Source organism: Rasamsonia emersonii, assembly GCF_000968595.1.
Source record: "Rasamsonia emersonii CBS 393.64 chromosome Unknown ctg1118621760074, whole genome shotgun sequence".
In the NCBI taxonomy this organism is placed as follows: Eukaryota; Fungi; Ascomycota; class Eurotiomycetes; order Eurotiales; family Trichocomaceae; genus Rasamsonia; species Rasamsonia emersonii.
The window spans coordinates 116,765-137,230 of NW_013563213.1; the positions used below are offsets into that span (position 1 = coordinate 116,765).

A 20,466-nucleotide genomic window follows, 5' to 3' on the forward strand; every position below is an offset into this window, starting at 1 on the left:
TCATGATCATAATCACATAAAGCTAGCTATATCAGTTCCTCTTATTATTTCTGCTTCCCCTCCCATCTCTTCTCCTTCGTGTTTCCTCCACTTTGTTTGGTATATATGTCCAGAGCTATCTGAGCAAAATCTCTTTCCCTCCCTCTGACAATGGAGGGAAAGAACGACTACAAAACAAACACCTGGGGAGGATTCCCCAACCGCCCCGAATTTTTGTACATGCAGGCCGCGTTCACGGCCCAGCCACATCCGCGATTCTCGCCGCCCCAGATCCGCGACCAGATGACCCCGATGACCCCGTAGACGACCACTTTGACGGCGTCGATCCAGCTCCGGACGCTGAACGCATCGTACAGGAAGCCCAGGCGGGTCTGCCGCGATCGCGAGCACAGTCGCTCCCACGCTCGCTGCGCCTCGTCCCAGAAGACTGGCTCCGATCCGTATCCGCAGTGCACGTGTCCGAAGACGTGGAGGATCGGCCGTACTCGCCACACTTCTGATAGAAGATACGGGCACCCAATGCTGAAGCTAGGACCCAGGTCCAGGTGGCCTTTCGGCGGTGCGTGTGTGACCAGAATGTCCGTCTCCATGGGGATCGTGCCTGTCCAGGCATCGTGGTGCGGCGAATAGGTGAAGGCGTGTTCGGGACCAAAAGGCACCGTGGCAGGAATCTGAGGGGCACCGTAGATGTTGAGGGTGCGGCCGTGCTGCCCTGGTGAGGTCCCCGGGAAAGATAACGTCACGGACGAGTGCTGCAGGTAGTGGATGTTCTCTCCCCAGTCGATGCGGTGGCTGTCCGGGTCGTCGATGGAGCTGATGGAGGCGGTCGAGGCAGACACGGTCGCCAGCGACTTGTCGCGATCCTCCTCCCGACGCGATCGCACGTCAAAGTAGCTGTCATGATTGCCCGCAATCACGACCTTGTGCGGATGCGGCAGCCTCTTGAGCCAGTCGACGGTGGCCTGGATCTCGCGCACGCTGCCATCGTTGCAGAGATCGCCGGCGTGGATGAGCAGGTCGCCGTCCGGGACGTCAGGCCACTCGCGCGTGTGCGTGTCGGAGATGCAAACGACGCGGATGGGCCGGCCCTGTGGTGGAGGGAGGTGAGGAGGCCCGCGTAGCCGCAGCAGGAGGATATGGATCGGGTGGAGGAAGAAGGCCAGCGGCGAGGCCAGCAGGCGGTCCAGCACGGGTCGTTCCTGGAAAGGGGACGGCATCGTCTTTTCCCTTCTTCTTTATTTTTTTTTTCAGGCCATTGGCTGGTGGTCAATCAAAGCTAGATCGAGATAAACGCCTGCCTGGCTTAGGCGGATGGTCAGAGCTCCGGATGCGATGCGGGGAGTGGTAGATAAGAAGCAACTCACAAGGCGATCGCAGAGTGCCTGCAGGGTGGTCTGCAGGGGCAGTGAGCAAGAAGGAAGGTGGACTCTTGTTGTTACGGTGATGCCGTTTGAGCGGTGTGCTGGTTGTGTTTGTCATGGCGGTGTTGGGAAGCCAGAGGCCACCAAATAATGAGGGGAGTCTAGGCTCTGCCTGGCAGCGCCGACACAAACGGAGTTCCTGGTATCACAACTATTTTTTTTATTTTTTCTAAACTGGACTACCAGCAGGACTAGTAAATCATTCTTTTCGAAACGATTTTCTGAGTAACAACTGATTTATTGCTATTGACGTACGGGCACATCCTGCAGAACCGTGGCGGTAGATAAACTACTCCGGCCTCAACTGCCACTCGACTGTCTCGGCCCGTCACGAAGATCGCCACATCGTCCAGTGCTAAGGCATCTCTTCGGCTCTTTATCGATAGTCTACCATACTCTGTATTAGTGTAGAAGAGGGACCACGTCAGATACAGTAAACAGCACGACTCAGATGTACTGAGACATAAATTAAACGCTACCTCGGTACGAGTACATATGAAATAGGATTAGTAGATTAGTGTATAGTATCCAGTTACAGTCTGGCTAATCGCGATCTGACCTCAGATCGGGACCGACTCTCGTCGTCATCACTTGGCTGGCTGGGCCAACCTTGGGACAGGCGCTGGCAGAATTGCATCCTTTGTCGTCATTTCGTCCTTCCTCTCCGGCCGTCTCCGCCGCCCCCCACTCGTTTTCTTCTTCTGCCGGCCGGCACGTCGAAACACAGCGCTGTCTGTGATCCATTTCGTCGCTGCCAGCATCGCGCCGGGCGTGGACTGTCTTGTCTCATCGGACTGTGGTGGCCGCTTGGGCTCGTGGTGGCTCCTCATCCGGTGCTGTGCTGGACGCGGACATTCCTCGCCCATCAGCCTCCAATCACGGCCGCCATCGCCCGCCCACGCAACAGCAGAAGGCGCCAGCTCTTAGACGCCCGACGTCTCACCCTCTTCCCCCGTCCAAAGGCCCTCTCTCGCTCTCGTGCTGTTCGCAGACAGCCTCATTGTCTTCTCCCTGCCCGTCTCGTCTCTTTGTTTCTCCCGGTCAGGCGGCCTCCAGCCGACCGTCGCGCCGCATACGAAGTAGGTGCTAATAAACCCCTCCAAAGCTTGTCGTCCACACTCCCGCCGTAGTCCTCCATCCGCCCATCTCGACTCAACGACCCCTTCCACCCTCGCTGGTAGCGTCGTTCGGCTGCTACTCAGAGTGGGCCTGCGGCCTCAGGATGATGAATGGAGGAGACTTCAAGAAGGCTGTGATTAACAAGGGAAAACAGATGGCCAGCGTCGCTTCCGCCGCCGCCAACGGCAACGGCGGCAAGAAGAGGAGGAAGGGCACCGATCTCAAGCCCATTGTTACCAACGAGACGCCGTCGCTGGCGGACTCGAGCACCGGGACTGTTCCCAGCCAGGGGTACGTGATTTCCCTCTACGCATAAACAAACCCTTTCCGCGAGAGAACGACGGAGGACTAACCTTCTGATCCTTTCTGCTGTATAGCGTTCCTCTCGCATCTCCCCCGTCTCACCAGAAAGCCTCTTACGGCATCCCCCTCTCCCGTTCGCCATCGTCGTCGTCAGCTGACGAGCCCGAGACGACCGCCGACGAAGAGGACTCCGAGGACTACTGCAAGGGTGGCTACCACCCCGTCCACGTCGGCGAGACCTACAACAACGGACGCTACGTCGTCGTGCGCAAGCTCGGATGGGGCCATTTCTCGACCGTCTGGTTGTCGCGCGATACCACGACTGGCAAGCATGTGGCTCTGAAGGTCGTGCGATCGGCTGCCCACTATACGGAAACCGCCATCGACGAAATCAAGCTGCTGAACAGGATTGTCCAAGCCAACCCGTCCCATCCCGGGCGCAAGCATGTCGTCAGTTTGCTGGATTCATTTGAGCACAAGGGGCCCAACGGCGTCCACGTCTGTATGGTCTTCGAGGTCTTGGGTGAGAATCTGTTGGGTCTGATCAAGCGCTGGAACCACCGCGGCATTCCGATGCCGCTGGTCAAGCAGATCACCAAGCAGGTGTTGCTCGGGTTGGACTACCTGCATCGGGAATGTGGTATCATCCACACCGACCTGAAACCAGAGAACGTCTTGATCGAGGTGGGCGACGTCGAGCAGATCGTCAAGACGTATGTCAAAGAAGAACCAAAAGTGGAGAAAGAGGACAACCGTAATGGCCGCCGACGGAGGAGGACTCTGATCACCGGCAGCCAGCCGTTACCCAGTCCTCTCAATGCCAGCTTCGGCCACCTGGACCATCACAAGCAGGGTAGTTCTCACAACAGCCTCAATCAGATGGTCAATGAGGCATCTGGTAAGTAATTTTGTTTTGGAGGACCATATCGGTTGAGATGCTAACTTTAATCAGGGTTGTCTAAGGAAACGATTCCGGAAGATGAGAAGCAGAAACAGCGGGAGAAGACCACGTAAGGACGCACTTCGTACTGTTTTCTTTAGGCAAAGAAACTGACAGGCTGCGTGTTAGTGATCTGCTGGAAAGAGAAGTCTCTGGTATCTCCTTGGACAAGAACTCCTCCGAGAAATCCTCCATGGAAAACCATGGCGATATTATATCCGTTAAAATCGCCGACCTGGGCAACGCCTGCTGGGTCGGCCACCATTTCACCAATGACATCCAGACCCGGCAGTACCGGTCTCCCGAGGTTATCTTGGGCGCAAAATGGGGTGCCAGCACGGACGTCTGGAGTATGGCTTGTATGGTATGTTGCGAAAATGCAGTCAAAACACCTCTTGTTTCGGCATGCTGACTTGGGCTAGATTTTCGAACTCATCACGGGTGATTATCTCTTTGACCCGCAATCTGGTACCAAGTACGGTAAAGACGACGACCACATCGCCCAGATTATTGAATTGCTCGGCTCCTTCCCCAAGTCGCTCTGGATCTCCGGGAAATGGTCGCAGGAGATCTTCAATCGCAAGGGCGAACTGCGCAATATCCACCGTCTGCGGCATTGGGCGCTCCCGGACGTCCTACGAGAAAAGTACCACTTCTCGGCAGAAGAAAGCAAACAAATCAGCGATTTCCTGCTACCTATGCTGGAACTCCTTCCAGAGAACCGTGCCAATGCGGGTGGAATGGCATCGCACGAGTTTTTGAAGGGCACGCCGGGCATGGAATCCGTGGATCTCGGCATTCCACCGGGCACAAAAGGAGAGGGCATTGAAGGATGGGCGTGTGAAGTTAAACGGAGATGAAGAAGTGACGCAATCAAATTTTTTTTTCTTTTTACCGTACAGGACGTTGCAGAGTTCTTGCTGAGAGATGATATTTCGGATACTTGTCCGAGGTAACTGATGAACCCTATTTATGTAACGAAATGAAATGGTCTGGTTGGCCGGGGCTTGTTTTTATCATTGATGTTTGGATTGGATGGAATTTTTTTTTCTTGGAACATTTATCTGTGATGCAAACGGTCTCAGGACATGCACTGCCAACCTTCCCTCGTTCCTCTCTCTCCCATTTTTTGATGTTCATTTTTTTCATTTTCATTTTTTTTTCATTCATTGTTGTTGGTCTTGATTGATGAAATAGAGCGTTTCTGGCGTGCTGATGTCAACCCTTATCCTATCCCGGTCACGACATCATATCATTTCTCATTTTTTTTCCCACTATTATCATCAGGTGCCTTTCGATGCGATGCGGTGTCATTGTATGTCTCTTGCCTATGATTTATTTTACGACTGCTGTCATATGACGTCGTCGGTCGGGGGGAACATACAGCAACAAACAGGAAAAGAAATTCTCAGAAAGAAAGAAAAATCAAGATATATCGAATGACCTCATAATTAGTAGATGTCGAACCAAGTCGACTGGATGTGCGATGCGCTTATTATATCGTCCTCTGATCCGTATGATTATTTATCAATATATCGATATCCAACACTAGTAATACACCGTGGGAATTACTCTCAACGAGGCTAGTTTTTCAACTTGGGTATCAATCATGGTTCGATTCGTAGACTCGAGTCGAATGAAATTAACCCCCCTTTTCTTTCTATCAGGTCATTAGATGTAGGAATCGTGAGAAATGCTGCGTTCTTATTCATCCATCTGCCATGCATATTCCATCGCTCCCTGCCTCTCCTTCCGATGTCGGGCTTCGAACCACTTCTTTTCGAACCCATTTGATCGGTCCACGCCATCCCAGCGGTGTCCCGGGCGGATGCCGTAGCGATTCGGTGCGAAGGCGCCCTTGTAGAGCGGTTTGCCCGTCGCGCTGACTTGTGCTTTCTTCGACGGTAGGAATTGCGCCGCGGGGTCGTCCCACCGCTCGCGCGCCTTGAGCTCCTCGTTCAGCTCCTCGTCGTCGGCCGTCCTGGTCAGCGGCATGGACCGCGCCTCGCGCAGCTCCTGTCTGCGCGCCTCTCGCTCCCTCCGCTGCACATCGCCCATGAGAGCTTCCCGCGCTCTCTCCTCCTTTTGCCGCTGCTCTTCCGCCGCCCGGCGCGCTTCCGCCCGCTTCATCGCCACGTTGATGATGCGTCCTGACGCATCGCGGTAGATCGTCTCCTGTGCTGCGGCGTCTTTCCCCGCGGCCTTGATCGCTGCCGCTTCGGCTTTGCGTCGCTTCTCCTGCGCCGCGACCATGGCTGCTGTTTCCTCGGCTGTTTGGAGACCGGCTCGCGCGCCGGATTCCATGCGTGGGACATTCTCATCTTCTTCGTCAGGGAGGGCATCTGCGCCTTCGACTACCGGTGCATCTTCCGCCTCGTTGGCCTTCTGTCGCGCTTCATTCTCCGCGGCCGCGGAGGCGATGATGGCATCCGCTTCTGCTTGCCCTGCGGCGTCGTTGTTATTATTGCTGCTGCTGGCTGTTGTCCCAGCGGAAACAACCTTCCAATTAGACTTCTTCTTGCGGCGGAACTCGGCACTCGTTCGCGACGTGTCAACAACATAAGGAGCATTCTCGTCGTTCTCGTTGTTCAGCTCATTCGCGGCCGACGACGCGCGGAGGGAAGGGGGGTCGTCGTCGGCGATGATGAGGCCGTCTGCTTCCGCATGCTTGTTGGTCTTCTTTCGCTTCTTCTTAGGTCGCTGGTCTGGTGGCGGATCTGCTGTCAGGTAATTTTTTGCTAGGTAGTCGGCGAGGGAGGATGACATTTTTTCTTTTATTTCGGAGGGTTTGAGGCGAGTGCGCGGTGAAGTCAAAATAGAGCTTTCTTTAAATTAAGATGGAGCTGGAGCTTGATAGCGATAGTACAGTATGGAGTACAGTACCTAGGGTGATATCCGGAAAAACGTTCTTGCGTCAGCACCACAATCAACGGAGTACACTCGTCTATATCAACAGTGTAAGGTAGCTAATAGAAAGAAATAGTTCTAAAGTAAGAGTTTAGTTTACGTTTTGCAGTTTCCATTTATTGGTCTTTATTCTCTGGTAAACATATAGTTGTGAGCTTTTCATATGCTCTACGCTTTACCGACTGGACTACATATAAACCTGATGATCCAAGACAACCAATATATATAGTTCTTCCGTAATCTAACTGCCATGATCAATTCAGACACTCCTAATCAACACGGAGATGAAGACGTAAAACAAACTTCGTTTCGTTCTCTACGAACCTGATCGACGCATAAGCAAACCATCCCTACTCTGACAAACTTATTCCTAATCATGCCACGCACCGACGAAGCAGAATGGTGGTTCAACGCCGTCTACGAGGCCGTCCAGGAAATCCCCCGCGGGCGGGTGACGACCTACGGGCATATTGCGCGGTTATTGGGGTATCGTATGTCTCAGAAGCCCCTGTCTACATACATGTATCGTTCCTGGCTATCAGCTAATTAATGACATGGATTGGATTCGTTGATTTTATAAAGCACAACGAGCTCGTCAAGTAGGCGTTTGTCTTAAGCATTTGCCCTCGAACAACAACAACAGCAGCAGCAGCAGCAGCAACCCTGCAGGTGCAGGTGCAGGTGCAGATGAAGTCTATCACCATTTCCACACCGACAACGTCCCATGGCAGCGCGTGATCAATGCAAAGGGGACGATATCTCATCGGTATGACATATGACACCCACAAAAAAGAAAAAAGAAATCTTGATCAATCACAACAATTCCAGCTGATTGCATATGCAGCGGACCAGGCACTGCCGCTCATCAAGCTGCTGTCCTCCGGGAAGAAGGCGTGCGTGTTGACGAAGATGCCATGGGGGAGTACTATGTTGATTTTGCGCAATATGGATGGTTTCCTGATCGGTTGCCTAGTGAAGAGGGGGAGGAGGAGGAGGAGGAGTTGAGTAGTGATGAGTATGAGGGTGGTGAAGGAGATGATACCGATCGAAATGGAGATCGAAATGGTGACATGACGAGGGAGGAGGAGGAGGAGGGGGAGGCGAATAATACGTGATGGGAATGTTTGTACGCGACGTTTTAGGTTATATTGGGTAGTCATGCTTCGTACAATGTAGACAATATATATTCATCATATTGATCAGCTATTATGTGACCTCAGTGTGAGACTGGAAGAGAACGCAAAACATGCTGTAATTTGACGTGATTGACGATTGATCTGCACTAGAAAGAAACTCGAATAACTAACGAGGAATCATATGTGTTTGTACGTAAATTGTGGATGTGAATCAGTGGACGGAGCAAGATCTAGCGACGACGGACTTGACACCGAAAGCAAAGAGCAAGCAAAGATGGACAAGGATTATCCCAAATCCATTCACATAACGACACAGCACGAGTTCTGTTTCTTGGCCTGTCGAAGGGTTAGCAACAATCATAACCAGACATGTCCGTTCTACGAACCTGGGTGTAGAACATCTTGCTCTGGGCACTGAGACCGTCACTCTTGGCCACCAAGCTGTCAATCTTCTCTCCTCGCTCCAACACACTTTCAATCGTCTTGTGAAGCACAATCTTGGTCTCATCCAGCTCCTTCTGGATCTTCATGATGCTGTCCGCCTGACTCGGGTCCTGGTACTTGACGATGTATTCCTTCAGCTGGGGCAAGGGACAGCAGTTGTCGCGGATGTTGGGATCAGAAAAGGCGGTGCGCGGGTATTTGGCCAGGAACTCGTCGAGAATCTTCGAGAGCAGCTGGTGTGCCACCAACGCTGGGTATTCTGCATCGGTGATGATGATGCCTGCCACGCCTTCGGTCCGGCCGTAGGCGTGGAATACGTAGTTCTTCTCCTCGATGTCCAGACGTTGGCCGGGGCGAGTTCTCTCGGCCACCGTCTTGCAGAACAGCATCATAAACTCATTGTAGTTCTCCCTGGTAAATCTCGAAAAGCTGCTCAGGTCCCTTTCTCCCGTTAGTTCCACCGCCGGCTTGGTGTCATTTCGCAAAACCTGCATAGCATGGTCAGTCCCGCACGAAAAAGAGTTTTCTTTCGGCAAGTGAAGCGTACTCCCATATAAAAGATCTTCATGATGGCACCATATCTCACTGATCGTGGAATATCTCGGTGACTGGGCCGTGCCGATACCTGTCGTGTGTTGACTGACGTCTGCCGCTCCCTACAGCCAGCAGCAGCCACCTATCTCCCGCTGCGCTTCCCCTCCGCAACGCGCGCTAGACTCGGCTAGATTTAAGGTTGCGTCACGCTAGTCCCGTTGTGGCTAGCCCCACCGCCTGTGTCATGAGATGAGAAAGCCCTGACTCAGTGCCCTAATACCCGGATTGGTCAGCATCTCACCCCGCAGGAAGCTGAGATTGCAGCTTCACCATCAACTTATTATTTACAGACAGTCCAGTCACTCCGATAGACAGCCACAGCTGTTTATATTTGTTTCCGACAAATTTTATAACAACTCCAAAAACAATGGCTGACGTGGCTGCTATGGAGTCCCAGTGGAGGCAGCAACTGGCGGCGATGAGGGAAGCTATCGCCGAGTTGAAGCTTCCCGATCACGCCGTGAGTGACGGGCCCAGCTATGGCTCTGATTTGGACTTGGATATCGATGAAGAATACTCGTCCCCAGGAACGGTGGATGACATCTGGGACGTGATCAGCTCCGGCGAAGAAAGCCTCGACGACTTGGACGATATTAACGGCGTGCCTCTTCCTCCGACAGATGGCTACGATTACGCTTGGCTGGAGAAAAAGTGCCAGACACTGGCAGCTCAGAAGGGAGGATTGGACCATGGCGAGTTGGTACAGCAGATCACGGCAGTGCTGGCAGCCGACAGTGGCGACGATGAACTGCAGATGTCGTTGGCGGAGATTGTCGGATTCGATGACCTCGACTTCGTGATCGAACTGATCACCCATAGAGCGGAGATCCTCGCTTCCAGAACGACAAGAACTGAAGCGCAGACGAACGGACTGATGAAGGGCCGGTTGCAGACACGAGCTGAGCGCGAGCAGGCCCTCCGCCAGCAGGACTACGAGCATAAACATGCGCCTCTAGCGGCAGCTCAAAATCGGGATGAGCCCAGGTATCCCCATGTGTACAAAGTATACGACGCGCGGAATACCTTGTCACTAGGAGGCAAGAAGTATGGTCTTCCGGTTGGCAGCAAACAAATCGAAGAGCAGAGGTACACCGAAGTAAGCGTTCCAGCCTCGCGAGGGGCACTACCACCCGGAGCGAATAAGAAACTGGTCCAGATTTCATCTTTGGATGGGCTGTGTAGGGGCACGTTTAAAGGCTACAAGACACTCAACCGGATGCAAAGCCTGCTTTATGACGTTGCCTACAAAACGAGCGAAAACATGCTCATTTGCGCTCCGACTGGAGCTGGTAAGACAGACGCGGCAATGCTGACGATTCTCAACGCTATCAGCAAGAACGTCACACCGAATCCCCATGAAGATCCGGATGCAACCGAATTTACTGTTCAGTTTGACGACTTCAAAATCGTCTACGTCGCTCCTATGAAAGCTCTGGCTGCTGAAGTGACGGAGAAGTTGGGGAAACGGCTGGCCTGGCTCGGAATTCACGTCCGTGAATTGACCGGTGATATGCAGTTGACAAAGCGGGAGATCATGGAGACCCAGATTATCGTCACGACCCCTGAAAAATGGGATGTCGTCACGAGAAAGAGTACTGGCGACACAGAGCTCGTCCAAAAAGTTCGTCTCCTCATTATCGATGAGGTTCATATGCTTCATGATGAACGTGGTGCAGTTATCGAGTCTCTTGTTGCCAGGACACAGCGCCAGGTCGAAAGCACGCAGTCGCTGATTCGAATCATCGGTCTGTCAGCCACGCTCCCAAATTATATAGATGTCGCCGATTTCCTCAAAGTCAACAGAATGGCGGGACTATTCTTCTTCGACTCATCATTTCGTCCTGTGCCTCTGGAGCAACACTTTATTGGTGTCAAGGGGAAGCCCGGATCCAAGCAGTCACGCGAAAATCTTGACATCGTTGCATTCGAGAAAGTGCGAGAGATGCTCGAGCAAGGCCACCAAGTCATGGTTTTCGTCCACTCGCGAAAGGACACTGTCTTGACGGCTCGAACTCTCCGACAGATGGCCGTAGAAAATCAATGTGAGAATCTGTTCATGGCGCAGGATCACGAGGGATATTCCCAAGCCCTTAAAGATATCAAGACGGCTCGTGCGCGGGAGCTGCGTGATCTTTTTGCTGCTGGTTTCGGCGTGCACCATGCTGGCATGACCAGGTCGGACCGCAATCTCATGGAACGCCTGTTTTCTGAAGGGTTAATCAAGGTGCTCTGCTGTACGGCGACCCTGGCGTGGGGTGTGAACCTCCCCGCTGCTGCAGTCATCATCAAGGGGACACAGCTATACAGCCCGCAGGAGGGTAAATTTGTTGACCTTGGAATCCTCGACGTTCTTCAGATTTTTGGTCGTGCTGGTCGTCCGCAATTCCAGGACACTGGTATTGGTTTCATCTGCACTACGCATGACAAGCTCCATCACTATATCTCTGCTGTGACGGCGCAGCAACCAATTGAATCTCGATTCTCCAGCAAGCTCGTTGATAATCTGAACGCGGAAATCGCCCTTGGCACGGTCACTTCGGTGTCGGAAGCTGTTCAATGGCTTGGATATTCCTACCTCTTTGTGCGAATGAAACGTGAGCCACGGAACTACGGTATCGAGTGGGCGGAGATTCGGGACGATCCGATGCTGATCCAGAGACGTCGCAAGTTGGTCATTGATGCTGCCCGAATTCTCCAAAAGAGCCAGATGATCATCTTTAACGAGAGAACAGAAGAACTGCGTGCAAAGGATGTCGGTCGAATTGCAAGCCAGTTCTATGTCTTACAGACCAGTATCGAGATTTTCAACGAGCTGATGCGTCCACGAGCCAGCGAAGCAGATGTGCTCCGAATGATCAGCATGAGTGGCGAGTTTGACAACATCCAAGCTCGTGAAAACGAATCAAAGGAACTAGATCGCCTGCGAGACGAGGCAGTGGAGACCGAAGTCGAGGGAGGTAACGATTCCCCTCATGCAAAGACCAACATCCTGCTCCAGTCGTTCATATCCCGTGCGAAGCTGGAGGACTTCGCTCTCGTATCGGACATGGGGTATGTCGCTCAGAATTCCGCACGAATCTGCCGGGCTCTCTTTATGATTGCCCTGAATCGCCGTTGGGGATACCAATGCCAGGTTCTTCTGTCCCTGTGCAAGTCGATTGAAAAGCAAATTTGGCCCTTTCAGCACCCCTTCCACCAGTTTGACCTGCCCCAGCCGATTCTCAGAAACCTGGATGAAAAGCTGCCCACTTCGTCCATTGAGTCGCTGAGAGACATGGAGCCGGCTGAGATTGGACAGCTGGTCCACAATCACCGCATGGGCAACACCTTGTCCAAGCTTCTTGACAATTTCCCAACTTTAAGCGTCGAGGCAGAGATCGCCCCTCTGAACAGGGATGTCCTTCGTATCCGCTTGTCCCTCTATCCTGAATTCAGCTGGAATGACAGACACCATGGAACGTCTGAGGCCTATTGGATTTGGGTCGAAAACTCTGATACTTCGGAGATTTACCATCACGAATACTTCATTTTAAGCCGGAAAAAGCTTCATGATAACCATGAGCTCAACTTCACCATTCCGCTCTCTGATCCTTTACCCAGTCAGATCTACGTTCGTGCTGTATCTGACCGGTGGCTGGGTGCAGAAACTGTCACTCCAGTTTCGTTCCAGCATCTCATCCGTCCAGATACAGAGAGTGTGTACACGGACCTCCTGGACCTGCAGCCTCTCCCAATCACGGCACTGAAGAATCCCATTTTGGAGGAGATCTATGGACAACGTTTCCAGTATTTCAATCCTATGCAGACGCAGATCTTCCATACCCTGTACCACACGTCGGCCAACGTGCTGCTGGGATCTCCTACGGGAAGTGGTAAGACCGTTGCGGCCGAGTTAGCAATGTGGTGGGCTTTCCGAGAAAAGCCAGGTTCAAAAGTGGTGTACATTGCTCCAATGAAGGCTCTTGTTCGGGAACGAGTTCAAGACTGGCGAAAACGGCTGACAGCTCCTATGGGCCTGAAGCTGGTTGAGTTGACCGGTGACAACACACCAGACACAAGGACCATCAGAGATGCAGATATCATCATCACCACTCCGGAAAAATGGGACGGTATTTCTCGAAGCTGGAAGACAAGAGACTATGTTCGACAGGTCAGCCTGGTCATTATTGATGAGATCCATCTTCTGGGTGGCGATCGTGGTCCTATTCTCGAGATCATCGTATCCCGCATGAACTATATCGCCTCGCAGTCCAAAGGCTCGGTCCGACTGATGGGCATGTCGACTGCCTGCGCCAACGCCACGGATCTTGCCAACTGGCTCGGTGTGAAAGAAGGCCTGTACAATTTCCGACACTCCGTCCGTCCCGTTCCGCTTGAGATCTACATTGATGGCTTTCCAGAACAACGTGGATTCTGTCCGCTGATGCAATCGATGAATCGACCGACTTTTCTGGCTATCAAGAACCACTCTCCTGACAAGCCAGTCATTGTCTTTGTGGCTTCACGGAGACAGACGCGTCTGACTGCCAAGGATCTGATTAACTATTGTGGAATGGAGGATAATCCTCGGCGTTTCGTGCGTATGTCTGAAGAAGACCTTCAGCTCAACCTGTCTCGAGTCAAGGACGATGCCCTACGGGAGGCTCTCAGCTTTGGCATCGGATTACATCATGCGGGTTTGGTTGAGTCTGACAGACAGTTAGCCGAAGAACTGTTCGCAAATAACAAGATCCAGATACTCGTAGCGACCAGCACGCTTGCCTGGGGTGTCAACCTTCCCGCACATTTGGTCGTGGTCAAGGGCACGCAGTACTTTGATGCCAAGATCGAGGGTTACAAGGACATGGACCTGACAGACGTGTTGCAGATGTTGGGTCGTGCTGGTCGTCCCCAGTTTGACTCGTCAGGTATCGCGCGCATCTTCACTCAGGATTCTAAGAAGGCGTTTTACAAGCATTTCCTCCACACTGGGTTTCCCGTTGAGTCGACTCTGCATAAGGTCCTTGACAACCACTTGGGCGCAGAAGTGTCTGCAGGCACTATCGTGACGAAACAAGATGCATTAGACTACCTGACGTGGACATTCTTCTTCCGACGGCTCCACAAGAATCCCTCGTATTATGGTCTTGAAATACCAGCCGATGAACACAACACCATTGCTGCGCAGCAGAAGGTGACGGACTTCATGATCCACTTGGTTGACAAGTCATTGGATGAGTTGGCAAAGTCGTCCTGTGTCATCGTCGACTCCGCTACGGGCGATGTTGACCCGACTCCTTTTGGCAAAATCATGAGTTATTACTATCTTTCTCACAAGACCATTCGATATCTCATATCCCATGCGAAGAGAGAGCCGACCTTCCAGGACGTCCTGAGCTGGATGTGCTCTGCCACTGAATTTGACGAGTTGCCGGTGCGCCACAATGAAGATCTCATCAATGGCGAGCTAGCGCGCAATCTCCCGTTGTCAGTAGAGTCGATGGGATCACTTCCTCTATGGGATCCCCATGTCAAGGCTTTCCTGCTGTTGCAGGCTTACATGTCGCGAGTGGATCTACCAATTTCGGATTATGTCGGAGACCAGATTTCGGTCCTGGACCAAGGCATCCGTATTATTCAGGCATCGATCGATGTTCTCGCGGAATTGGGCTATCTGCCTGCTTGCCGGATGATGATGACTCTTCTGCAGTGCATCAAGTCGGCACGATGGCCTGAAGACCACCCACTGTCTATCCTACCGGGCATTGAACCAGAGTACATCAAACCTGAGCTTCTGCCTGAGTCTCTTATGGCGCTGTCCTCTCTTCCAGCGTCAGCTGTATCTTCCCTTACGCAGAAACTCCATCTCCCTCCGATGACATCCACGCAATTTACCAAAGCCGTGTCGACTCTACCACGGCTGTCTGTCGCGCTCTCTGAAGTGTCCGCCCGCGGTATAACAGTGACGCTCACGCGACAGAACCCCCACCCATCCCCAGAATACAAGATCTACGCTCCTCGCTTCCCCAAGCCGCAGACAGAAGGCTTCTTCCTGATCGTCTCCGCCGCAACAGCCAACGGTGATGACGACGGGGACATCCTTGCATTGAAACGCGTCTCCTGGCCACCTGTTGTTGTAGACGAGAACCGCAGCACGACGGCAAAGAAGCAGACGACTACCGCGAAAGCAACGGTCAAATTCCCAGAGAATAATAATGCATCATCACCCATCAACGGCGTTGCCGCTAGCGGCAGCGGCAGAAGGAAAGTCAACGTGAAGATCGTGAGCGACGCGTACATTGGGATGGAGTGGACGATTTCGGGCGTTGATGTGCCGGCGCCGGAAACGACGGTCGAAGTAGCTGCACAGCCTGAGAAGCCGTCCAGTAGTACATAAATTTGTATGTACAGTACGTAGATAGATACATGATTGAGAAAGCTAAATAAATAAATAAATGCATACTGCGTACATTGGCATGGAGTGGACTATTTCGGGCGTTGATCTGCCTGCGCCGGAAACGACGGTCGAAGTAGCTGCACAGCCTGAGAAACCGTCCAGTAGTACGTAAATTTGTATGTACGTAGATAGATACATAGAGCATTGAGAAAGCTAGGTAGTTAAATGAATACACACTGATCTGCACATCAGCATTCATGAACTCATTTAAATTTCCTTTTTTTTTTTTTGGTAGATTCAAGTCAAGTCAAGTCATCCAGCCTCTATCAAGCTTATCAAAAGCTTCTGATGAGGAAGACTTGTATGTACATGTACATACATAGCAGTACAACTATGGGGAACAAAAGGAAACAGAAACATGCAAGTTATCCCAGACGAAATGAACAATGAACATCACTCCACTGCACTCCTCCTCCTCCCTCTCCTCGAGAGAGAGATGAACAAGTGAACAATAATAAGAGAACGAAAACAAACAAAAACGACTGTCGTACCTGGTATCTAGACAAATGTATTCAGCCACAGCAAAAAGGTGGGGGAAAAAAAAATGAAGACAGAGAGAGAAAGATAGAATCCTGAAATGATGGAATGCTTCCAGCGCTGAATAAATGACTTGGAACATGCAAGAAATAAAAGAAAAATCCGTAGATGTGATCAAGACCTTGAAAATGATTTCGTTAGAAAAGATACAACAGATCAGACCGTCTCGATGAGCACGTCCTGCGACTTCTCAGGCCGATGACCACGGCGAACATCGACAACGGTCGGAACCAGAGGCTGCTTCTCCACCAGGCGCTCGTCTGATCTTGCGAACTGATCTGGTCGTGCCCCCAAGGGCACCAGGGTCTGTTTTGGTCCTCTGGAGACAGAAACTGATCGTGCGATGGAGATCTCGATCTTGGGCGTTTTCTCCGACGATGCGGACGAAGGGGTAGGAAGGGGAGCGGGAGTCATGGGACTAACGGTATTGTCGTCGGGAATTCTGCTTCCGCTTTCACTTTCTTTTTCCTTTCCTGGTGTTGCAGCCCTGTGTCTGGTTTTCTCGCTCGGTGAAGACGCATTAGGAGTTGTGGTGGTGCTGCTGGGCTGCTGGTTTCTCCTCGAGGTCATCACCTGATCCACTCTTTCTCGGGTCGCGTGAAAGCTGGGGATCATCTGACCTCCTGCAGGAGGATAGTCTTTGGGAGGGGTCATGGGCGGAATGTCTTCCGGAGTGGTGGCAGGTGTTGATTTGGACGATCTGGTCATGCTTTCCGGTGATTCGGTCCGTTTCGCCGTCACCATCTCCCATACTGGCTCTTTGGTTTCGTCGACATAACTTTTTACCGGCTTGCTTTTTAGTATGGCTGCATCGGAGTCGGACCACTGCGGTGACGCGTCGGACCCCCATGGGTCTTGCGAGCCAGATGTTGGCGCCGGAGAGGCGTCGGGAACCGTAAGCAAAGCTTGGTCCTTTGAGCGTATCGTCCGCATCGACTCGGCTGGTGCTGTTTGGGATCTGTGTAGACTCCTATTTGGCGACGTGTGAGAGCCAGCATTCTTGGATGCTTCAGCAGCAGGTGCGTGAGGAAACAACGTGAAAGCAGGCGACTTTGACGGCACTGGTGACGTTGCACGACGCCGAGACCTTTGAGGCTCCAGCGTATTCGGCTATTATAGAAGTCAGCATTTTACAGAACGCCGATAGTTTTGGCTTGAGAAGGGGCACCTACTTCGTCAGTAGCAACTTTAAGCTTGTCAAGAGTCTTGCTGCGTCTGGCGAGGAGACCTGGTGGCTGCTTATTGCCAAGAACGCTGCCAAACATGACGCTGTACCGTTCCATATGAATGTCGGGAATCTCAACTTGCAGCAACGGCCCCGAACCACTTGCTTTGGATTCCGATGAGTTAATTCTAGCGTTGGGTCCTGTCCGGGAATGACCTTGATCGTCTCGAGCCCGCTCTTTTCCGGAATGTCCATCCAACCGAGACCCATCTTCATATCGTGGCCATTCTTCTGTATGATCCCTGTCCTTGTTTGACCGCACGGAATCCTGCTGAAGTCCATACCGTGTTTGAGACGGGAGTCCCTGCCCAGGTAGAAACTCTGAAGAAGATTGTAATGGCTGATCATTGATTTGAACCTGGTAGAATGGGAGATTGGACGTCTTCGGCGGATTTTGCTTCCCTTTGAAGAGTCCACCTAATTTCTTCCACTTGCTCGGCCTTCGACGCAGTGAACCGCTCGCATCGTTCCTTGCATCTTGTGCTGTATTGATTTCACTAATGACAGGCTCGTCGTTCGATTTGGTGGCAGAATAGGGTGAAGCGACTGCACCAGGACTGGCCAGCGCGATACCAATCATGGCGTCATCAACTGTCCGATCGGTAGGCAGATCCGATTTCACTGCCTCTTCTGGCGGCTCCGTCACTCGAAAGTCGAACCCAGACGCATTAGCCGGGATTTCTTGCCTCCGAGACCAGCCACTGGAGGCTGCAGGTTGCACATTGGTAGCAGATATCTGACCCAGATCCTGTAGGTCATCTCGAGGAAGTGCATCCGTGTAAGTGAGGGTAGGTTTTGATATAGTCCCTGTCGTTGTATTTGCGCGTCCTCTACCGAAGATCCGTCTCGCCATTGTCTAGCAGCCACAGAAATCTTATTGATTCACCAAGTCCAACCTGACTGTGAGAAAATAGAAAACTCTTCGATCACGAATCCAAAGGAATGGACGGCTTTCCAGAAAGCCAACTTGACAGCTAAGAGTCAAAAGAATGATAGAAACAAGCGACGGATGCGCAATGCGGAGAGTGCATGATGGAGGTTCTTCAAAGAGGAGCGATTAGTTATGAGACCCGATACTAATAGAACACAATCAAACCTGTGGAGCTTCCAGTGCTGGAGCACCATGTTTCGCTTCAGATGTCGCAAGTACGTGAGACAGACAACAGGGGTCAGTGCAGCTGGATTGGTCGAGGCTGAGAATGTCATCCTGACCAGGAGGCCAATGGCGGCATGAAACGAACTTGCATGGAGCCGTTCAGCCCAGCAGGCGATGATTGTCGGGTCCAGAACAGTCCTCCACTGACGTCGGATGGCGGCGAAGAGTCCAGGGGACGCTGGTGGGTGGCTTTGGCCAAGTAAATTAATTTCGCTGTTGATGCTGTGGTTAGAGGCCCTTGGCCAGTCAGCGCGCGGAAGCCCATTTTGCATGCATCGCCGTCGGCATGCTTATTTCCTTCGCAGCGAATGAGCGGGCGGCATCATCAATCGCCAGCAGGGCTGCCTAACTCAGTAATATTAACAATCGCCCGCCGGTACCTAAGGGGCAGAAAGAGCGTGTAGAAGGCATCAACAGTCGAGTTGTCGACCAACGCATGATGGTCAGCCAAGCTGGCAGACAGTTCCAGTCCATTGCTAATTTAGCCTTGTCAAATCTCGGTATTTTGAAGCCTTTTGAAGCCGATGGCCTGTGTACGGAGTAAGGCGCGTGCGTTCCTTAGCGCAAATCTGAAACTTCTGTTACCGCAGGCTGAACGAAAATTGTTCGTATGATGCCAACCAAGTCCTCAGATTGAAATAATCGTTTCCAGAAAACTCGTGGCCCACAACGGTCATTTGCATTTCTCATGTTTTCGCATCTGGAATTTTCATTGGACTAATACGCGAGAGAATCGTGGTCTTTATTCGCTTTCTTTCAGGCAAGAATTGTCGTCTGGCAGTAACAGATGAGGCTAAACACTGGTGAAACAAGACGGCGTCCGCTGTCGAAGAATAACAGAACGCGCTATCCTGATCGCGACGGAAGCGGTAAGGTTGTGTGCCTTAGGTCCGAGGCAGGCAGGAGCCCTCGGTCACCGCTGCCCAAAAAGAAAATTCCCTAAGATGGGTCCCGGTTGCTGCAAAAGAACAGAGCAATATTAATCGATATAATTAGAGTGTTCTTGACTGAATCGCCTTTTCTGTATTTCCGAGATGATTCGTACTGGCCAGACTCAGGGCTTACTAGGTCTAGAGCCAGAGATATGAACCAGACACTCAGCTTGCTCTCACGATCTGCATCGTCCTCATGATCTCCTCTTCGCCATTCCAAGATAGACATCATCCCCGCTAGCAGCTTAGATGATACCCTTTCTTTCTTTACGGTGTACTCGTAGGTACTCCTGACCGCCCTTAGCCGGTTGCACTGAGCAGCCTGAGCTGCTAGCTCAATAGCAGGAGACCCGTCTTCCAAGAATGAGGCAGCCGATGTCTTTTTCTACTTATCAGGAAGGTTTTCTGCGATCTAAATTCTTAAACAAGATCGAATTGAGAAGGTAGACTAGAGTTAAGAATTAAGTACAAAGAGAGCCAGGAACGACCAGAGAAGAATCCAGAATTTTATCCCGCTACAACGGCTATATCGATTAATTGCTGGGTCTTACGGAGTAGAGAGCAGGAATCTTAGCTTATCCTTTCACGTGAATACAATACCTTTATTTCCTTAGGCCTAAAAGTTAAAGGTAGCCAACCCTGAAAGTATTTATTTCAATCTTGCCCAGGTATCGGTTGAGTCTAATGCTCGTAACGTGGCATAGAAACTACAAAAATCTAGGCGCAGAAATAAGAGATTGATAAACCTCCCAACGGTTGCCCACTGAAGTCCTTCCAGATGGCGATCACATTGCGAGCTCTTTGTTGACTCAGCAACAATGGGTCCGCTGCCAGCGTGTACCGAGTCTTTACCAATAAACTGCTGGACCAGTCCCCGCAGAGCCGACTAAAAGTATTCCAGGAAAAAGCGGTGTTGCCAGCAAGATGTGATGGCAGCCAGAGTGATCATCAGGACAAAAGCATCTGTGGCAAGACATGAGAGATGAACCAGATGGAGAGAGGATACTGGGTGGGAGAATAATAGGAGTTTCCATGGGAAACGCCAGATGTGCTCTGGTGACTGGTTGGGCATGCAGCATGAGAGAGGAACGCCAAACGGGAGAGCCGCAGAGCAGTCTTTCCGGCTGGAAAGGCGGGGCAGTGGCCATCATCACCCCACCTCACGTGACCGCGTGTTTCCTTTCGTCTCAACAAACAATCCACCTTCACCACCGGCTTGTCACCGCCTCCAGCCGGAGTTTCCTTTTATTCATCACGGAATATCCCTGTTGAGCTCACTTTCAGACCAAAGGACATCAGACGAAAGTTCTGGTTCC

The 20,466-nt window shown here is 51.8% G+C and overlaps 8 protein-coding genes across 8 annotated transcripts; 3 read left to right on the plus strand and 5 right to left on the minus strand.

Moving 5' to 3' along the window:
* Nucleotides 1–167: 167 nt before the first annotated feature.
* T310_3662 (Phosphoric ester hydrolase) lies at nt 168–1,217 on the minus strand (the record flags this gene model as incomplete). The annotated part of the gene is made up of 1 exon (XM_013473490.1): nt 168–1,217. The coding sequence occupies one exon, from the start codon at nt 1,215–1,217 to the stop codon at nt 168–170; it is 1,050 nt and encodes a 349-aa protein (XP_013328944.1).
* Nucleotides 1,218–2,643: 1,426 nt separating this feature from the next.
* Nucleotides 2,644–4,643, plus strand: T310_3663 (Serine protein kinase Sky1; the record flags this gene model as incomplete). The annotated part of the gene is made up of 5 exons (XM_013473491.1): nt 2,644–2,831; nt 2,918–3,741; nt 3,796–3,853; nt 3,901–4,147; nt 4,206–4,643. The coding sequence occupies 5 exons, from the start codon at nt 2,644–2,646 to the stop codon at nt 4,641–4,643; spliced, it is 1,755 nt and encodes a 584-aa protein (XP_013328945.1).
* Nucleotides 4,644–5,487: 844 nt separating this feature from the next.
* Nucleotides 5,488–6,549, minus strand: T310_3664 (uncharacterized protein; the record flags this gene model as incomplete). The annotated part of the gene is made up of 1 exon (XM_013473492.1): nt 5,488–6,549. One exon carries the CDS (start codon nt 6,547–6,549, stop codon nt 5,488–5,490), a length of 1,062 nt encoding a protein of 353 aa, XP_013328946.1.
* Nucleotides 6,550–7,066: 517 nt separating this feature from the next.
* On the plus strand, nt 7,067–7,805 carry T310_3665 (MGMT family protein; the record flags this gene model as incomplete). Its single annotated transcript, XM_013473493.1, has 3 exons — nt 7,067–7,181; nt 7,273–7,456; nt 7,535–7,805. The coding sequence occupies 3 exons, from the start codon at nt 7,067–7,069 to the stop codon at nt 7,803–7,805; spliced, it is 570 nt and encodes a 189-aa protein (XP_013328947.1).
* A 321-nt stretch (nt 7,806–8,126) lies between these two features.
* T310_3666 (Synaptobrevin) lies at nt 8,127–8,838 on the minus strand (the record flags this gene model as incomplete). Its single annotated transcript, XM_013473494.1, has 3 exons — nt 8,127–8,162; nt 8,213–8,758; nt 8,818–8,838. 3 exons carry the CDS (start codon nt 8,836–8,838, stop codon nt 8,127–8,129), a joined length of 603 nt encoding a protein of 200 aa, XP_013328948.1.
* Nucleotides 8,839–9,231: 393 nt separating this feature from the next.
* Nucleotides 9,232–15,240, plus strand: T310_3667 (DEAD/DEAH box helicase; the record flags this gene model as incomplete). Its single annotated transcript, XM_013473495.1, has 1 exon — nt 9,232–15,240. One exon carries the CDS (start codon nt 9,232–9,234, stop codon nt 15,238–15,240), a length of 6,009 nt encoding a protein of 2,002 aa, XP_013328949.1.
* Nucleotides 15,241–15,993: 753 nt separating this feature from the next.
* T310_3668 (uncharacterized protein) lies at nt 15,994–17,915 on the minus strand (the record flags this gene model as incomplete). The annotated part of the gene is made up of 2 exons (XM_013473496.1): nt 15,994–16,947; nt 17,010–17,915. 2 exons carry the CDS (start codon nt 17,913–17,915, stop codon nt 15,994–15,996), a joined length of 1,860 nt encoding a protein of 619 aa, XP_013328950.1.
* Nucleotides 17,916–19,157: 1,242 nt separating this feature from the next.
* On the minus strand, nt 19,158–20,298 carry T310_3669 (uncharacterized protein; the record flags this gene model as incomplete). The annotated part of the gene is made up of 3 exons (XM_013473497.1): nt 19,158–19,535; nt 19,751–19,766; nt 20,003–20,298. 3 exons carry the CDS (start codon nt 20,296–20,298, stop codon nt 19,158–19,160), a joined length of 690 nt encoding a protein of 229 aa, XP_013328951.1.
* Between the last annotated feature and the right edge of the window lie 168 nt (nt 20,299–20,466).